Genomic DNA, 19,987 nt, shown 5'->3' with positions numbered 1-19,987 from the left:
AAGTGACAGGAATCAGGTTTTAAGTGCTGTGGAGAAACAATGCAGCCTCTCATTTAGTGGCTCAGTGGCTTTCAATCCGAGGCTCGCAGGAAGATGTGGAGAAAGAGGGAGACAGGAGGGAGAGAGGGGCAGGTGCTAAACGGGGAGAGAGACAGAGAGAGAGTCAATGATTTCCCCCAGCGCCTGTTTCAATAGTGTCTCCTGTCGCTCATCTGACCCATTGGTTATGCTGAGCCATGGGGAAATCTGATTGGGCTCATTACCCTCTCCTCAGAACTGATACAGGAAGTGCAAGGAGAGAAAGAGAGACAGAGCCTCTCCTGCAGCTCATTGTGAATGGACACCATCATCGGTGTTGTCACTATCAGGAGTGTATGGCCATCTGCCAAGGCTCTCCCTATCTAACCTGGCTCTCCTCTGCCTCCCCGCCTTTGTGCGGTGGAAACAAATGAGCACCGTCTCCTCTCACCGTGTCCTGGTGCAGTGGGGGACGGACGTAGCGAACTGAGACCATTGGCATGCATTGTCTCATCCATTCGGCCGGCTGGTGAATAAGAAGGGATGGATGACAGATACCGTGAAGGGCATGTAAGGTAACAGTGTCCACATCAGCGGCGGTGATTGGTGGTACCTTTGATGAACTTTGCACCAGGCAGGTTTTATCTCTTAGCTTTGATGTGAGACTTTAACAGAGAGGATTGTAAACTCACTTCATTTGCCCAGATGAAATCCTCTTCATGTAAGATACTGGGAGTAGGGTTAATTTTAGTTTTAGTTTTTCACAATCTTAACATAATAGAGTGACCAAAAATATAAAGAAAAAATATTACAAACACAAATTAAACTTTAGATAGCCTACTATCCATCCATCTGTTTTTTTTAACTGCATATTCAGAATCGGGTTGTGGGGACAGCAGGCTGAACAAAGCATTTCAGACATCCGTCTCTTCAGCAACGCTTTCCAGCTCCTCCTGGAGGACCCCAAGGATCTACCATGGGGCCTCCTACCAGTTAGATGTGCCCAGAACACCTCCAGCAAGAGGCGCCCAAGAGGCATCCTGATCAGATGCCCGAACCACCTCAACTGACCCCTTTCAATGCAAAGGAGCTGCGGCTCTACTCCGAGCTCCTTACCCTGTCTCTGAGCCTGAGCCCAGCCACCCTTTTGAGGAACTCATTTCAGCTGCTTGTTTCCACGATCACATTCTTTCGGTCACTACAGAGCTCATGACCATAGGTGAAGGTTGGGACGTAGATGGACCAGTAAATCGAGAACTTTGCCTTCTGGCTAAGCTCACTCTTCACACGACGGTTCAACACAGCGCCCGCATCACTGCAGATGCTGTGTCAAACCGCCAATCCATTTTACGCTCCATTCTACTCTCACTCGTGTACAAGACCCTTAGATACTTGAATTCGCTCGCTTGAGGCAGTAACTCTCTCCCAAGCCGGCTAGAATTATATAATGAATTGCTTTTTTTTTTAGTCCACTAGATACATGCTGCAAAAAATGGTGTTGATAAATGATGTTATCTTATAGATAAAACATGTTGACAAAGTTTTCCTTTGGGGGACATAATTTGCAGCTGAAAAAAAGGCAGTAAATTGCACTATATCGCAATATTTTATCACAATAATCAACATATCGCATTCGCAACAGATTTAAAATCACAGTAATATTGTATCGTGGATCCTCTGGTGATTCCCACCCCTAGTAAACAACAGAGACTGCAGTGAACACTGTGTCAGCTTTATATGCCAAAATGTGAATTTCTCTCTACAGTCAAGCATGGAATTAAACCTTTATCATGATTAAAGTTTCCATTAATGAATAAATAATGGATACTTATTTGATTGAATTTCAGTTGAGCTGTTCTTTTAAAGAAATCTATATTTAATCTATAATTAGTACTGAATTACATAATTACTACCTACAACCTTCTTTATTAAACTAAAGTCCACAGTCCAAGTCTCACAACAGTTTATTGGTGTTATTTAGGACAACAGTCTTGTTTAGACTTCAGAATTTAATCGTTTCTTGGAGTTTTGTACCATCAATATAACAAACCAGTTGTGTTCTTTTCCCACAGCTTCAGACTGTGAGTTCTCTGCAGTGTATTTTCATTTAAAAGGCTGGAAATATGCTGTATCTCTGTGGGAAAATCAATCACACTACATACTGTAAACTACTAACACAAACTGCCTCTGACGTTATACACAGCTCACTCATAAATCAGAGTGAAGTGTGTTTGTGCCGGTGCTTCATAAACCTATCAAAAAACGATCAGAGGTGGCATTTCGAGGATGACCTCTAAACTGCGCTGCTTGCCACTGCGCAGTTGATTCAGCATCAGAGTTATTGAAAACATGATGATATTTTCTACTCAATAGCTACTTCCTGAGACATTTGAAATGAACTGTGGTCCATTGAAAGTGAGAAGAATTGTTTTTTTGTTACTTTGAAATTATACAGACCTGAAGAGCTCTATACAGAAACGCTCTTTTCTGACTGTGAACTTTGTCATCGAAATAAAAATGCTCTGAATACAGAATAAAAAGGTTCCATTCAGGCTTTTATGCAGCCCAGTGATGTGTCCAACACGGAGGCATAGTGCAAAGACTTAGTTTCCTCTTCAGCATTGGCCTTTTAAGGATGGTAATGACTATTCAATTGATTTCCATGAAGCTTTGTACAGACATGTTTCTCAGACAATGAAAATTGCAGTAACTCTGATGATCCCTTGACTTTTCATCTAACACCATCGTCATTGGTTCCTCTCTGCAATTTCAAAGCACTGTTGTAGGATTGTATGTACGCAATCATCTGTATGCCAATGTCAGGTCTCGTCTTTGTATTCATGTGTAGTTGCCCTTTTTTGCGTTGTTATGGTTGTCTTATAGCATATATTAACATACTTCTTGGCTTTTCTTTGTGGTAATCTTATTTTGGGTTTATATTTCTTGTTTTAGAGCTTTATATTTTTTATTTTGTATTGTTCTGTGCAGTTCGTCTGTAACTTATGTTGCTGCCTGTCTTGGCCAGAACACTCAAACTAATGACATTCCCACCAGCCTCAGCTGTACCCTTGCCTAGTGGTAATTAGTAAGTGTTAGCAAGCATCCTGGGGCTGGCATTTGTCGACAAACATGGCACATCCCAGGTAATTTGAAGAAACGCCAAGAACAGGTGTCTATTGTTTTTGAGACTTGCTAGCTACTTCTGTTATGTAGCTTTTGCCTGGTTTGCTTAAGCTAGCAGGAAGAGGTCGAGTTAAGGGACCTCTCATCTTGCTTTTAAAGAGTGTCATGCTTTACAGATTACATTTACACCTGGCAGAGGTCCAATCTCAAGGCAGTCCAGAACAATTCCAGATGTGGTATGGCCTGCCTTGGCTGGTCTGATTGCATTTAGGGTGCTTTCAGACCTAGAGTTGTCTTGCTTTGGTCTGAATCAGGGACTAATTTTGTTCCAAAGTTGTATAATTGCCTAGAGTTGGTTCGTGTTCTCAAATGCCTTGTGTGAGAAAGCTGCTCTTGATTGGTCAGAATTTCCATGTGGGAAAAATCCAGGAAGTAAAGCAAACTTTTAAGAAGAGTACACTTGCAAGATAAATGTGACACTTTCTAATGTCACAATGGAGGGACAACTACGCAGGTTGATTTTAGCGCTGCTCATCGTGGACTATATTGCTGTTAATCAATCAATCAATCAATCAATTTTATTTATAAAGCCCAATATCACAAATCACAATTTGCCTCACAGGGCTTTACAGCATACAACATCCCTCTGTCCTTAGGACCCTCACAGCGGATAAGGAAAAACTCCCCAAAAAAACCCTTTAACAGGGGGAAAAAAATGGTAGAAACTTCAGGAAGAGCAACTGAGGAGGGATCCCTCTTCCAGACGTGCAATAGGTGTCGTACAGAACAGATCACATACAGATGCTATGTCAACACCAGGTCTAAAAATTCCACCGCACATTACCTACGATATGTCGCCAAACAAGATTGACAATATTAGACCCATGTGAATCAGTATCTTTGTGATTTGGGATCATATTTATTTATTTGTTTTATTTTATTTTTTACAAGTTTTATTTGTTTGTCTTCCCCACTCCTTTTTTCTACCTCTTTCCCACTCTAGAATAATGGACACAATTATGAATGAAAGCTTTGACAGCATTTTCATCTTATTACACAGCATGAGACCCTGAAATTCATCAGAAGAGCATTAGACTTGCGGTGTCAGTTAACCTTACCTAGAACAGCATCCAGTTCATCAAAATAAGGACACTTAATGGGGTCTGAGCTGGCCTCCTTATTGCTTTTAAAGCTGTCACAGTGCTTTCTTTGCAGATAGTCCAGCCTTGACATCATAATCAGGGGATAACGCCAGTAAATTTAAGTAAACTGAAGACTTTGCTTATTCTGAACAAACGCGCCACAATGAATGCAGATGTGGTTGGGTAATTTCTAAATCACATGAGTAGGGATGCACCATATTGGATTTTTTGCCCATATCTGATATGCTGATGTGTAAGAACTCATTTGACAGATAACAGATACAGATATTGATATATCCACTTTCTTCCCTACCTAATTTTGGTGATCATGAACTCTCTTCTGTAGTGGAATTCACTCTTATCCTGATGGCCCACAAGCAGATGGAGACATGAAATTTTCAATGTGTGTAACATTAATTTATTGTGAAAATTAAGAAAAAGCATGTCAGACGATTCCAGTATTTCATTTTAAAGCCAATATCGGCCAATACCAATAACATGACAATGTTTTCATGCATCTCTACACAAAAGGTCCTCTTTTAATAGTTGTCCCTTGCAAGTAGGGATCAAGTTTTGTCTGCTTACAGGAAGTGGTTTGACTTGACAGTACACATCAGAGCACATCAGCACCGATTACAAAAAGAGAGTTAAATAGAGTGGCAGTTTTCTCTGGTATGTTCAAGAGGTGAGCGGTAACATTACAGCCAACTTAGCATACGACTGTTTCACAAAACACTTGTCATCGCAGTGGAAAAGATAAACCATCTCGTCATGTTTAGCAACCAGATGTAAAAACCTGCTTCTTGTTGTGATGGGTGGGAAAGATAAAATTGTTTTTGTTGCTCTTACCTGGATGTGCAGGATTTCTGTAGCTGTCAAACACTCAGATCTGTATTCACACAAGAGCAGTACAACAGATCAATACAGTATCAAACTGCTGGCTTCTGCTTTTGTGCTGTGAACCTGTAGATTTGAGTGTTAAAAGCCTCGGTATATTCTCTACAGAGAATAAATTTGCTCACGCTCATGAAAGGGTCCATACTATGTGTGTCTGGTCACAGCAAGCTTTGGTATCTCATGCCCAGTGGGTTCTTTGACTTGGCAGAAGCTGTCGAGTGGGTGGTTTAGACCCCCTCAGCAATACAGGATTATCAAATATACATTACAGGCATTTCAGGCCACAGTGTGAAAGCTAAGGCCCCTGTGTGTTAACTGCCTGTAATTTCATGCTTGATGTGAACATTTGTCTTTCACGCTACAAAAGAATTGGATACATTTTGTGTACAAATGCAAGAATAAGCTAAGATATGGTGTACCAGCCAATAGCACGTCCCCGACACCTCTAATTTTCCCCTTTTGTAAACACACCAGACAGCCATGTTTTTACTGTAAATAGGGCTTTAGGGGCTTTAAAAACAATATAGTCTGATTTGAAAATGGTCCGGATAATGACCCTGTATGGCGAGGGAGTCGTTTAGGGCCAAATTGCTGCTTGTGTTGGGCTTTCGTCCGTAATTAGGTCAGAATGCAAATGCTTGTATTGTGATGTTGGCCCACGAGGACTCGGGCATCTCCAGCCTCAGTGTTTAGAGTGTATCCATGTGTGTCAGAGTGACTCATTGAGCCCCTCTAGTGCTGTCGAGCTGTGAGGAGAGAGAGAGAGAGAGAGAGAGAGAGAGCACCGGGGGCCCAGCTCATTCACAACCTTGCGCTCTTATCAAAACATGTTTATTGCACTGTAATGTAGCGCCCCGTTTATGCAGCATTTAGCTCCCTGATATTGTTGTTGCCGCGGGCCTGAATCCTGCTCCAGAACTGTGGTGGAGGCAGACGAGGCAGCTCGGAGGGGGTCTTGACCTCAGGCTCACCCTCTAACCTTCCGCACACCTACATAAACTCATTTTACCTCATTTTCTACCTCCTGCTTTTTTCCTACTTCATCACCTCCCCCTACTTCTGTCCACCTCCAGGTTCCTCCCTCCTGTTGCCTCTCCCTTACCTTTCTCTTTTATTGATCATTAGCTGTTGTTGGGGAGAGAGAGGGGGTGTAATTAAGGAGCCAGACTGGTCTGTCAATTCTGCTCAGCGCTGCATGGAGTGCACCAGACCAAGCGATGGCCCTAATAGGGCTTCACACTGTAAACAACACGCACACCTGGACAGCAGCAGGCCCCAGGGAGAAACAGGAGAAAGACACTGTCGACAAGTTGGCACTGATAAAGAAAGGAAGTTTATCACCATTGTGTGTGTGTGTGTGTGTGTGTGTGTGTGTGTGTGTGTGTGTGTGTGTGCTGAAGATTTAAAATGCCAATATAAAATCCAATCAAACAAAAACATCTGATGCAACACAATACACATTTATGTACACATACATTTAGTATTGCATTTCAGTGTTGTCTTTCAGAGAGCACATTAGCTTTTCATATTAGGTTTCATGAGGAGGTGCGTGGGAGCTTTTCTTTTATGAATTAGAGATGCATTTTTTCATGCGAAAATGATAAACAGTCAACTGTCCAATAACAGCTCAGGGGTGGAGCCATGGGCGGAGCTTCGTGTCGCTGCCATCAGCTCATCGTTTTAAGATTTTTCACGTAATTATGATGCAGTAAATCCACATATAAAAGTAAACTGCATATAACAGTGAGCCTCATGCACGATTTCTTCTTCATGGAATAAGAATTTGTGGCCTTCATTATTTAAGAAAGATTTATACTTCTGCGTAGAGCCTACGTTATAGCCTGACGATATCATTTTAAGTCTTGTGTGTGATTTATCCTAGTTTCATATGCACAGAGGATATCTACACTAGCTGCTAGGCTAATTTATACAACATAAAATGCCATAGGCTTGTGCTAATAACATTAGCATGTTGTATTTGTTTGGAAAACGTGTTTAGTATAAGACAGCTGTTTTGTTGGTGAACCTTGTGAGTTATTATGGAGCTGAATTTTGTAACGTTACCTTTGTTAAATGTTGCTGTTGTCCCTGGCTTCATATGAGTAGAGGAAAAGTCTGCTAGCTGCTAGGCTAATTTATACAATGTAAAATGCCATAGGCTTGTGCGAATAACATTTTGTGGGGAAAATGTGTCCAGATAAAGACGTGTTTGTCTGTGAATACTGTGAGTTATAGTGAAGCTGATTTGTGTACTTGTGTTTGAAAGTGTTGCTATTAAGCCATGTTTAATGTGTGTTTAATGTGTGTTTGTATTCAGATTTCTTCATCTCTACAGCTGTATCTCTCTTGAACTACACTACACCGCCTCCACAATCTCCAGTGGTACTGCTCTGTTTCATTCGTATCTGTAAGCTTTCAGAAAATGTGCACAAATACGGACAAAAGGAACCCAGAGTAAGGACAGAAGGCATCGTCTGTCTCCATATCTAAAGTTGTGCGTAAATGAGCCCTTAGAACACTTGGAAGCTGAAACTTCTCAGAGAAAAACACATTAGGATAAGAATACGAATGCATGAGGCCCACTGTGTATTGTGTACCACTTTTTTTATTTGATTTATGTTACTAAGGCATTTTAAATCTTCTATGTGTGTGTATGTTGGTGTACAGGTTTGTGTTTGCCTTCTCATATGGCCATGTGTGCATTGTGGTCCATGCGCGGGCGACAGAGACGTGGCCTTGTGTGCATACTCCCTGCCCACTTATGTTCCATCTCTGTCCCCGTGTTGGGCCAACACTGATTCGCTGCTTTAATCGATAAAACTATCAAAACATCTCCGCCGCCGCCCTCTTGTTGACTCTGCGTGTCTCTTGTCTCTCCTCCAGAGAAAGTCAGTATGCTGTCAGCATTGATCGCTCCCTTCAAGTACATAAGCCCTGGGACCAGCAGCACAGAGGACGAGGACAGTTTAAGTAAGCTGCTGCCTCTTTTCTTTCTCTCTGTCAGCATGCTGCGCTGACTCCCTCAGTGGCAGGCCTAATATGGAAATGATCTCTCTGTCACACACATAATTAGTTATTTGAAATGGGGTATTTGATTATGCACGCATGTCAGCTGGTGTGTTAAAATGTGTATCATCTTTAAAAAGTGAGCTTCGAGTGTTTGTGATAAATAAGTCATTAGACAGGTACATACACTATCATGTACAATCTGCTTCAGCCCACCGGTGACTGTCAGCACTTGATCCCAGCCTCCCATCCCACCATTAACATTCCTGTGGCATGATCTGAACACCCTATTTTTGTTCATTTCCCATCAGAAATGCAATACGCCACCACTTCCCCGTAACTAGGTTTGAAGAGCGTATCACAGCTGTTCAGACTCCGCTCTCACAGAGGATAGAAGTGTGAAATAAAGCGGGCTACAGACATTTCATCCTTTCTTGGAATGTCTGCCACTCGATGTGATCCCCACCCCCATTACAAATAGGATTGATGCTTTGCATTGGCCACGGGGACCAATGTTTCCCACTTACGACACAGATTCAGAACCAATTTGGAGGCAGATTACAGAATGATTTGGCAGATAACATCGCCATTTTTAGGGGATTTGTATTTGGATTTTAAAACACTTAAATATGATAGAGCCCTGTGGTATGAAGTGGGCTCAGCTCAGGGAGATGATTGTAGATTTGTTCATTACCATTTCATTGTGTATCAAGTGGCTCAATCTTGCCTGGGAGATTTTTCTTGATTCATTTTGTTCAGCCAGGATAAATGTGGATGTCACACAGTAATGACAGCCTTTTCACTATCTTTTTATCACTTTTACATTGTTTCTGTTTCCCTGGTTGTATTGCAGGCACCAGCAGTGCAGAGGTAAAGGAAAACCGCAATATTGGGAACTTAGAGGATCGCTCCATAGGACCTGCAGAGTGCCAGTCGCTTTTCTGCTCCGACTCTGCGAGGAGTGGGAGCTCTGGTCTGAAGAGGAAACGGCCGCTGGAGGAGGACAACAACGGGCACTTGTGTCAGCTCCGCCTCATCTATAAGAAACTGTCCTGGTCTGAAGCACCAAAGAATGCTTTGGTGCAGCTCAATGAGCTCCGGCCGGGCCTGCAGTACCGCATGGTGTCTCAGACGGGGCCAGTCCATGCTCCTGTCTTCTCCATCGCTGTGGAGGTGAACGGGCTGACTTTCGAGGGCACAGGCCCCACGAAGAAGAAAGCTAAGATGAGGGCTGCCGAGCTGGCCCTCAAGTCCTTCATCCAGTTTCCAAACGCTCCTCAGGCCCACCTTGCCATGGGGAACATCTCAAACCCCTCAGCTGACTTCACCTCAGATCAGGCGGACTTTCCTGACACGCTTTTCAAGGAATTTGAGTCCTCGCCGTGCTCCGACGGCCTCTCACTCTGCAACTCAGCAGCAGAGAGCGAGCTGCTATCGAGTGAGCTACTGAGACATGGACGGTTGCTCCGCCACACCTTGGACCTGATGGTGCAGGCTCAGCAGAGGCTAGGTGGAATTGTTCCAGAGCCAGAGGCCCCCAAGAGCCCCGTGGCGCTGCTCAATGAGCTCCGGCCGGGCCTGCGCTATGCCTGCCTTTCGGAGCGAGCCGAAGGCCGCCGGCTACGTAGCTTTGTGATGGCGGTGCGCGTGGATGGGCGGATATTTGAGGGATGCGGTCGCAGCAAGAAGCAGGCCAAGACCCAGGCAGCCCAGTGTGCACTTCAAGCCCTCTTCAACATCAGGACAGCCCCTGAGGGGAGAATGGGCCTCAAAGCCAGCAGGAAGAGCTGTCCTCATTTACCCCAGGTGAGTACAGACACATCCCCAGCGCCTGTCCTCTGCTAAGCTTCTTTGGCAGCTACTCCACTTCCTACAGGGGCCTGTAATGACCAAAACAGCAGGCGTGCAGCGAAAAGCCAAACACCTTCCAACAAGTAATTAAGGAGGAAAGGAGATAGGAGCTAAAGCGAGCAGGGATGGAAGGAGACATGGTGGCAGCGCTGATAAAGAATATGTGTAAGCAAGCTGGCATTTACCTTGTGTCAAAAAATAGTGCATAGAGTGAAAATACAGTTCACAAACGTGCGCATGTGTTTGTGGGTGCATGTCTGTGTCTCCTGCAAAGCCTGTGTCTCGAGTAAACAATATCTGTTTGTTGGTCTGTTTAAATAGAAAATCGTGTAAATGAAGCTAATTATTGTCCTTGTGCCTCTGACACAAGAGAAATCTGCATTGCCACCCAAATGAGTTTTTTTCCGGGGTCTTATGTGTTTGTAGAGCTGTAATTGGGAGAGTTTTGTAATTTTGCAAGATCTCCTGTTTCCTCATGTGTGGCATCACAGTGTCTACAAACATTAATTCAATCTGTTGCCCAAAGGAGATAGAAAAGCAAAGAGCAAATCGACAAACAAACCACTGAGCCCAATCCCATGCTCATTTACCCAAATATGTAAATAGCAATCAGAGCCAGGAAACTAGTTTTTGAGAAACTTGAGGAAATTGGAGAGCCTAAAGACATAGTGGCTGGATTGGCTGGCACTTGTTGACAGCCATTTAAAACTTCATTTCAGCTGAAGAATTTCATCTAAAGCAAAACTGCCCTGAGTAGATAGTCACACTGATTTTAGTTGTTTTCTATTGTTTGCATAGAGGGAAAATCTTGTATCCAGGCTGTCCAGAGACTTCATTTCAAACTCTGCAGAGAATCCACACCAAATGTTTGAGTACGTAGAAATGCAGAAATGTACGTACGCCCTGTTGTGTGCACGTGGATCAGTATCATTTCCCGCCCTCTATGTGCCCTCATCCAACCTGAAATGCTCAATGCAAAGCACCTCATGATTCTTTACAGTGAATCAGTGCATCAACTGAATGTCACAGCAGTATTTATGTTTACTGCAACCACACTGATTGCCTCACCCCCTCCAAATATGGTCGTGACAGTGAGTGGTATCCCCCACCTGGGATATCAATTGAAAATTGATTTTTGATAGCTGGACACAATTTATTTACTTGTTTAAGTTTTGTCATGGTGAACTTTGCCTGCACATGATTAGGACTCATACTTTATTTACAGATGTTGCTAATTTACACAATCCATACAGTATGTGCAGGTGTTGAGGTGTCTGGAGAAGGCAGAGTGTGTGGGCCTCCAGTGACAGCACAGTCATGTTAACTGCGACCATTTTACACACAAGAACTCTATGAAAACTTAAACGGTACTTGGTGAGATACAGTTATTGAACACTGTTGACCTCGGTTCTGCAATTCCTTAATGCAATTTGATCTAATCTTGGATCTCTATAATAGTAATTTCATCAGTTAGAATTGTTAACGCGGTTGAGGTGAGAAGGACTCAGTATGTTCATGCTTAATATCGGGGAAAGCCAAGTCAGACTTCCCTGACTTCTGCCCCCCTGCCATCATCCTAACATTTCAACAGATAACCAGGAGTGTCAGTGTCATACAGTGCGGCCCTCTGCTCTGCGCTCCGGGGGCGGGAATATGGTGGTGAGACAGCGCTGATGAAATGTTGGGCAGAATTTGATTGGAGAGTTAAGTTTGCTTCTACAGTTGAGGTGCTTATTGAGTGCAGGGTTTCCCACACATTTATTTAGTTGTGGCAGGTTACGCCCCGATATCAGCATTTGTCGCCAGATATTGATTCCAAAAGTGAAGCTTAACTGTTCATCAGTATATATGGAAATATGATATTCTATTTCACAGGGTTATCATTGTGGTGTTTGTTTTTACAACCTACTTTGGATGAAAGCTGCTGCTTTGCCAGCGTTGGGTCTTAAAGTTTGGGTTCACCAGCCTCTGCAGCAGCCGCTCCTCTTATCAGTCAATCAGTCAGATCTGATCAGCTTTGAGTGATCTGACCACAGTGTGATTGACTGATCAGTTCTTCATCCTGCAATTCAAACTCAACAAGCTGCTGCTGAGGGAAAAAAAAATACTAAACATGAAGAGTTTTGCTTGCACTGCGTTTTCGGACTTACAAAAACCTCAGAATTCATAAAGGGGGCACAGAATGATCACAAAAGGACACACACACCAAAACAGTATGCTGATCTGCCCCCTCCCATTATACATTCAATGATTCCTCTCAGATTTAATTCCTAAAATCTGGCTTTAATGCGCAGCTTCATTATCTGCGTCGCCAATTTCCCCTGTTTGTGCAAATGGGTCAAAGTTTCCATAAATTTACGCACATTTATTTGTGAAATGCTTGAAAGTGGCGCAGCTACACACATTTGAAGCACACATTTTTTTGCATACACAACTGTTATATATATGAGGCCCTGGATCATTGGCATATCGGCATCTGACAGTGAAACTGCAAACTGTCCGTCTACTATCCTAATACAACACAAAGGAATGTGCACAGCACCACACCCTCCAAGTCTTGACAGGAGAAATTAAGCCCATCCATACACATCCAAAGCGTCCTTCCCCGAAAGTCTTTCCTTGAAGCCTTTTGTCGACACACACACGCCACCATATTGTGTTCCCGCGCATCCTGTAGGATATGTGTTGTATTAACATTCTTTTCCAGTCTCGAAGAAAAAAAACTGGCGAGAGTGTCCTTCCCCAGAGCACGACATCAACCCAACAAACCTGCACGTTTGCCTGGGAGAAACTTTTTCTTTTTCTCCCTGCTGCCACGGTGTCTAAAAGGATTTTAAGAGGATTTGCCGCACCCGTTTAGTTCCAGAAAGCACTCGCTTGTGGAATTTCTTGAAAGTCAGCCGTGTTGTCTGCCAGGCTCAAGAGGCATTTTATTATCATCAGGAAAGGACAAAAGCGCACATACAATATGTATGCATGCATGCATGCATGTGGGAATAAACATGTGACCGGGCGTGTGTTTGTGGGAATGATTTGCTACATGTCTGCACTGTTGCGTAATGTTAATGCAGAACCCTCCAGCTCACATACACTCTCTATGTTCACATGAGCCAATCTCTCTGCCAAGCACTGATTGCATGGGCAGTCGTTGACTACACTGCAGATGTGAAGCGTAATGTGGGGGTGGTTGCCAGCTGTAGCCTGAGGGTAATGCAAATGTTATGGTGGAATGCCAAATTATGTGTGCCACCTTACTCCGTTCTCTTTTCCCAGAATTCCCTCTGGCTTGTACCTGTTGCAGCGTAAAGCTTTATTGTTGGCTCTACACAGGATGTAACATCAACTCCTCTCCTGATCAAATAATTAGAAGCTTCAATCGGATGTTGTTGCTTTCTTCTTTAGTTATTCACATGCCGCTGTTCTTTGACACGTCATTGCTATTAAATAGTGATTTATTTTAACTTTATGTAGTGTTGTCAAAAATATATATGTATCGATACATAGTGATGCTGAATATTTAAAGTCGTTTCAGTGCTCATGTTCCGCAGTATCGATACACCAGTAACATTAACTCACTATCTGCCGAAAAGTAAAAGTCCATGACCTGCGCCATTTCTGAAAACCTCAGCAAACAGGTCACAAGTAGTGATGGCCAAATGAAGCCTCATGAAGCATTTTCTTTTTTTTATGAGCTCACTAGATGGCGCTTTTTGTCTAGCAAAAGGTTGAAAGCACACTGAACTGCCATTCTTTGAGCCTCTCTCTTTAAGCCATGAGTGCCATCTAGTGGGCTCAGAAAATAAAATGCTTCATGAGGCCTCATTTGGCCATCACTAGTCACAAGTTCGGAAATACCTCATAAGGGGGGAGTTCAGATGGACTCTTCTCGTGATCACGGCAAACACTAAACTGCCACTACAGTGCTTTTTTTTTTTAAATTAAAGCATGTAAACGTGTCCTAGTAGAAACCCCAAATACAAGTGTGAACCTGAAAGTGAACATAGTTTGGGACCTTTAAAGATGCACCCAGCCTCTCTAACAACCTGTGTCTATGTGCACACCATCTATTTACACGACATGATTCCTCCTGGCAAAGAAGGCAATGGGTTATCTTTCTTCTTTTTGGTGGAGAGCTTTCATACTCAACCTTTTGACTGATTGGTTTACTTTAATAAAGACCCACAGGGTAAACCACCAGCTGATGTCTAACACAGAGCCAGAGGTAAAGCCCAGGGTTAGGACAACACTGCTACTCTCTTCTTGTTAAAAAGAAGTGAGGATGCAGAGAAGACGAACGATCCAACACCTGAATATATTGATGGTGGACAATGAAAGTAAGTAGGGTAAGACAGGGCAGTAATATGAGAGTATTACATTAACTCAGCAGACTGGAACATGAGGATGAGGAGCAGCATTAGTCCTTCAAACTTGGGCTGAGCAGAACAGGAAGGCTTCATCCCCTCAATGAAATATTTAATCTCACGGAAACTGCACGGTGCTGTATTGAGCTTCACATACATACCACGGAATAATACAGCCAGAGTGACAAGACAAGCATACTAGTGCACTTTTACACATACAATAGACTCCCTAAAGTAATATAGCCTACACTTTTCTTCATGCCTCCTACGCTTATGTCTATGAGAATTGACTTTTTAACAATCATAGCAGAAATGAGGCACTGGGCCAAAGTCTGCTTGACATTAAAGAGCTATTTATCTTCCAGCAAGTACTTTAATTTTTTATTCCTTCATTTAACCTTTATTTATCCAGGGAAATCAAATGAGAATGCATTCTGCAGAGTTACCCTGCCTTGCACTGACTTCATTCAAGCTACTCATAGCACAGAGACACCTAGTACAACCACAGTCGCATACATTTGCAGCTGGTGACAGTAACAGTCAACTGTTTTGCTCAACAGCACAACTTCAGTCAACCTGGTCACCACTATAGTTTAACTACACTCAGCGGCGTTAGGGTGAAACATGGCAGGATAAGAACGAAAGTTAAGGTGCAGACATCTGAAAAGAGTGGGTGGTAGGGGTGGAGGAAGTTTCCAACAAACACCGACTTTCACCTGGGAGAGCGGTGTTGCTGTCCCGTAAGATTATCTTGCCAAACCCTGTTCTTTGTTCCCAACCTGAACCACATGCTTTGTTGCCTAAACCCAACCATACGTGTTTGTTGTTGAAGGAAAAGAAACGTCAATTTGTGTTGTTGTAGTGCATTTATTTTGAAAGAGACTGTATGCAAACGGTTAATTTCCTGTGAAAACAGAAGTGTATTTTGAAAGATGACAATGCATGTAACAGGCAGAACTTGACAAGGCCTCCCGGAATGTCACCATCCAACACACCCAGGGTACCTTGCACAGCGTATGTGGACGTGGAAAGTCCATGACCAAACGTCAATATGTGACAAGGTTAGAGTGAGAATGTGTTGCCTCAGTACTGGTTCAGTTGATTTATTACCTCAGTAAACATTTTTCTAATGAATTTATGGTCTCAATCGCTAGTTTCAAGCCTTCTTCAATCCAGCATGATCTTTATTTTGTAAATTAAGGTCCCATATCGAGTAAAGTAGACCATAAAGCAGGCTATACTTCAGGGCGTGGCTTCCTTATGATTGACAAGTCGGTACCACGGCCGTGTCGTGGGATTTATACTTCGGCATCAAATTGACCCTGAGCCTGACGTGCACCTCCCCAAAAATGTAACTACATGTCGCAGCGACACAGACCTTCTACCTACTTTTGTAAGCTGAAACCATTTCCCTCAGTGGAAACTAAGCTTTTATTTACTTTAATTTCACAGTTAAAAAACAATAAATTGTGAAGACAATAAAGCCTCCACAAAAATAGCATTTTAAGTCTTGTGTGTGATTTATCCTGGCTTCATATGAGCAGAGGAAAAGTCCACTAGCTGCTAGGCTAATTTATACAATGTAAAATGCCATAGGCTTGTGCTAATAACGTTAGCATGTTGTATTTGTTTGGAAAATGTGTCCAGATAAAGACAAGTGTTCATCTGTGAATGCTGCGAGTTATAGTGAAGCTGATTTGTGTACTGGTGTTTGACACTGTTGCAATTAAGCCTTGTTTAATGTGTGTTTAATGTGTGTTTTGAATCAACTAAACTTAGAGGTGTAACTGCAGAGTGGCACAGACACACCACTGCACAAGTATAAATCCTCCTTCAGATCCACAACCTCAGCTTCAAACCTACAGCTCCGCCCTCTTGTCCAAACATGGTCGGTTCTGACTCCAAAAACCAAGAACTCAGGGTGTCACAATGGGAAACTTCAAACCAATGGATGATGTCACAGTGGTCACGTCCACTTCTTTTATACAGTCTGTGGTTGTTAATGACAGCATTTCCTGATATATATAGTATCTGAAGAAATGTTTTCAGGGTAACACAATTTCCTCCTTACTTTAAAAGAAAAATGTAATTTCCTCTAAAAATATGTTTGTGGTTGCAAATTAGTAGCACAGTATGTACATTTATTTCTGGGAGACAGGGCTGCTGCCACCGAATATTTTTTCATCACAAATATGAAAAAATAAATCAGTTCCCTGCTCTCCGATCAAAGTACTGAGACTATTCTCCATTCAGCACAAATAACATTCACTCCCCTCCGTCATCCCTAATAATTTCTGAACAGTCCCTGACCTCAAGGTAACATTTTCTTTTTGAATGTAACTCTGAGTCTTTATTATTAATCAGTCAGTAGGAAGCTGTTCTTTAATCGTACCCACAGCACTCTAGTTACCGGAAAATGTCTTTGCCCTAATAAAGCCTGCACAGTGAAGTGAGAAAGTGCCGGAGTAATCCTGACACCCATTTCACCAAGTGGAATGATTACCCCACTGTTCAGGCCTTGATTGGCCACTTAATCTCCCCTCGCCGTCACAATGCGCTGCGTTGTTGCCAAGTCAACTGAGCCCAGGACTTGTGTGCAGCAGTGGGAAGGCACAGAGTCAGCAGGTCCACGTGGAAGGACAGTACGGAGGTCAGTGGTCAGGACGCCGCGCTCTGCCACCTTGGATTAAGGTCCATTTGAATAGGGAAATGTGCTCGGTGGCAGAGCAGAATGAAAATGAGGGTTAATGGAGGAGAGGTTGAGGAGAGAAAGCATGAAAAAGCTGCAGATGAAAGAGCCAGCGTATTTGTCTCTCGGTTATTCCAAACATATAAAAAGCAGCTGAATATGTAAATTTTTCATCATATCAGCTGAGATCGAATGCGACTGTAAATTGTCTTTATTGTGGTTGAAAATGAATTGATTAAGTTATCTCTAAATGTGAACCATCACAGATAGAGAAGGATACAGACTGGTCAAGTAGAGTAATTTCCCTGCCTCCGCCTCGGCAAATTGAATATGATTTCAGACACGCGAAGGTGACCCCTGTCAGCCGCTGAGCCTCTCGCAGATTGTTTTCTTTGTCTAATCTCTCCCACTTCTAATCTGTCTCAATATAAACAGCTGTGACAGGCTGATCATTAATTAATATTGCCACAACAAATTAGCGACAGCGATCGCCCAGCCAAGCACCCTGTCTAAGATAGAAATCCACCAAGTGGGAGAGAGAGAGACAGAGAGAAGGTGTGAACAACACATTAGAGGGGAGTTGATTAACAGCTTCGGAGACCTTGCAGATAGTGTTACAGCCTCAGCATGTGGACAGTGATGGCAGCAGATACACACAAAGTGACAGCTACGGCAGCAGACTGTAACCACAGGATCAGCTGTGGTTATCACCATTAGTGGTGCAGTGCAAATAGACTGATGAAACATCCGCATCCGTCACTTTCTACTGATGCAGCCAAACAGAGCGTCTCTTGCAGTTGATGTTCCTGGGGTGGTAATTTAGACATGTAAAGGATACGTCTGAGCTTTTTTTGTGGTTTTAGTCATAATTTTAATCAGTGATAATAATAAAATCATACTCACAAGGTTAATATTAATTGTACAGATTGTAGGTGAACTTCAAGGTTAATTGAATTATTTGGAAGTGAAATAAAAGGCAAAGAGTAAAACTATCATCTAATGCTGGCCTTACTCCAAATGACTTTTCAAGCGATTACTCTGTGGCAGACAAATTTCAGTACAATAGCATCCGTTTTATCTCAGTTGTTTGGTGTAAGGTGGTCTTCAAATCCAGTCGGAGCTGACTTAAATCAGTCTTTTTTTCGTCTTAATGATCCGATAAATCAAACATGTTTGATATCATCGTCTTGGCTCATGCAAACACTGAGGTTCAGTGACGTGAACACTGGCAACAACCAATCGCTGCGCTCTCTCCAGCACCAAACAGGAAGCAGCAAACTGGGTAGAAGTTTCAACTGGTTGCAGTGCCCTAGACACCACTGAATTGTCCTAAATCTTACACACCGATACTTTAATTTATGGATTTGTGAGGTCTGAATTACAACAAACTAAATCTAAAATCTAAAACTAAAACTAAACAAAATCTAATTTCATTTATACATCTTTTGATTTCTTTCTGTCAGAATGAGTCAAGCTCTTCTGCATGAAAGTCCACATTTCATATTTAATCTTTAAAACTTATACTTCGGTTTACCTATTGGCAAAATGTAGATTAGCCTAATTCACTTTAATAACCATATTTTACATAAAACCTACCACTGTCAAAGACCACATATGCACTACTTACTGTTTAGCCCATTTCAGACCAAAGATTTGCGACTAGCCGAAACTGTCTAAGAACGTTGCAGAGGGAAGTTGCAGCGGTGAACTGGCCGATCTGAGTTCAACTCAAGCCAGCTGATGGTGTCATCTATGACTCAGCTGGTCAAATCATTGACAACTGGTTTTAGAGCGTACAGTACATCACCTGTTTCAACACATTTAAGAAGCTACAAATTATATTCAGCCATAACGGAGGTACAGAGTTGTTGCATAGAGATGATACACCATTTCATCTAGTTGCAGTGGTGTGAACCTGCAGGTTTTTATAACGTTGCAGAATGGCACATTGTAAGTAGTTGCCTGTTTCAACTCGTCTTGGCGAAAATCTTTGGTGTGAACTTGGATTTGTCCAAAATCATTCTTAAATTCAGTTAAAAATAATCTTTAAAAAGCATTGAAGTTAGGTGACTGATACCTGTAGATACAATGATCTGGATGTAGAGTTGTAATATGGAGAAGACATTCAACTTCGCCGCCTTTCACTTCCTGTTCGATGGCAGAGAATGTCTCTTTTATATCATTGACGGCTGAATGCGAGAGATGTGCATGAGTCTTTTGGCATATTTGACTACTAATTGATAAAATAATTACTAGGTTAATGGATAATGAAAATAATCATCAGGTGTCACCCTATTGTTGCAATGTCCCCAGGTTCCTAAAACTCAGCCACAGCTTTGATGAGTACAACATTGTCGTAACTGAGAAAGTGGTAAAACTACACTTATAATACCCCGTCTGTAACAAAATGGAGGTATCTTTTAAAGAACACCAGTTGGTGTTATATTTCAAATTAATCCCGATAACTGACCTTTGTAAATGAGAGCCAGGAGGGAATTCCTTATGTGCATTCATAAAGTATCTCATTACAATTTGTCACTTAGTGTACAATAATAATGTGAGCAAAAAGCCACTGTTTGCTTCTGGACTGTCAGTCTGCCCTTTTAGCAGCCACTTACCTCATCATGTGGTATTTAAAGAAGCAGCGGCATGGGAGAGTGGAGATTTGTGTGTGAAATTACCGAACAATAATGTTTCCCCGTCTGAATGGGAGCACCCTGTACATGGAAAGGTTAGAATCATCCTCAACTGTCTAATATGTATGCAAAATATGACCTATGAGGCTGCAGGCTGTTGAATCTAATGTACCGCGTCAGCATGCAGCTTTGAGGGAAAATCCCTTAGCAGGGAGGAACTGAAATGGGGTTGGTCGGGTCAAGTCACCTCGTATATACTGTAAA

The 19,987-nt window shown here is 42.5% G+C and overlaps 1 protein-coding gene across 1 annotated transcript in view; it reads left to right on the top strand.

Moving 5' to 3' along the window:
- Positions 1-19,987, top strand: part of adarb2 (adenosine deaminase RNA specific B2 (inactive)) — a 272,346-nt gene that overhangs the window by 163,651 nt on the left and 88,708 nt on the right. Inside the window, exons 2-3 of the mRNA XM_049564848.1 lie at positions 8,064-8,150; positions 9,040-9,992. Of these exons, the coding sequence (XP_049420805.1) occupies positions 8,064-8,150; positions 9,040-9,992 (1,040 nt within the window). The remainder of the gene's footprint in view (positions 1-8,063; positions 8,151-9,039; positions 9,993-19,987) is intronic.

This window comes from Epinephelus fuscoguttatus, linkage group LG21 (assembly GCF_011397635.1).
Source record: "Epinephelus fuscoguttatus linkage group LG21, E.fuscoguttatus.final_Chr_v1".
Classification (NCBI taxonomy): domain Eukaryota; kingdom Metazoa; phylum Chordata; class Actinopteri; order Perciformes; family Serranidae; genus Epinephelus; species Epinephelus fuscoguttatus.
The sequence above is the reverse complement of the archived record's forward strand: the minus strand, read 5'-3'. Positions and strand labels throughout refer to the sequence as shown.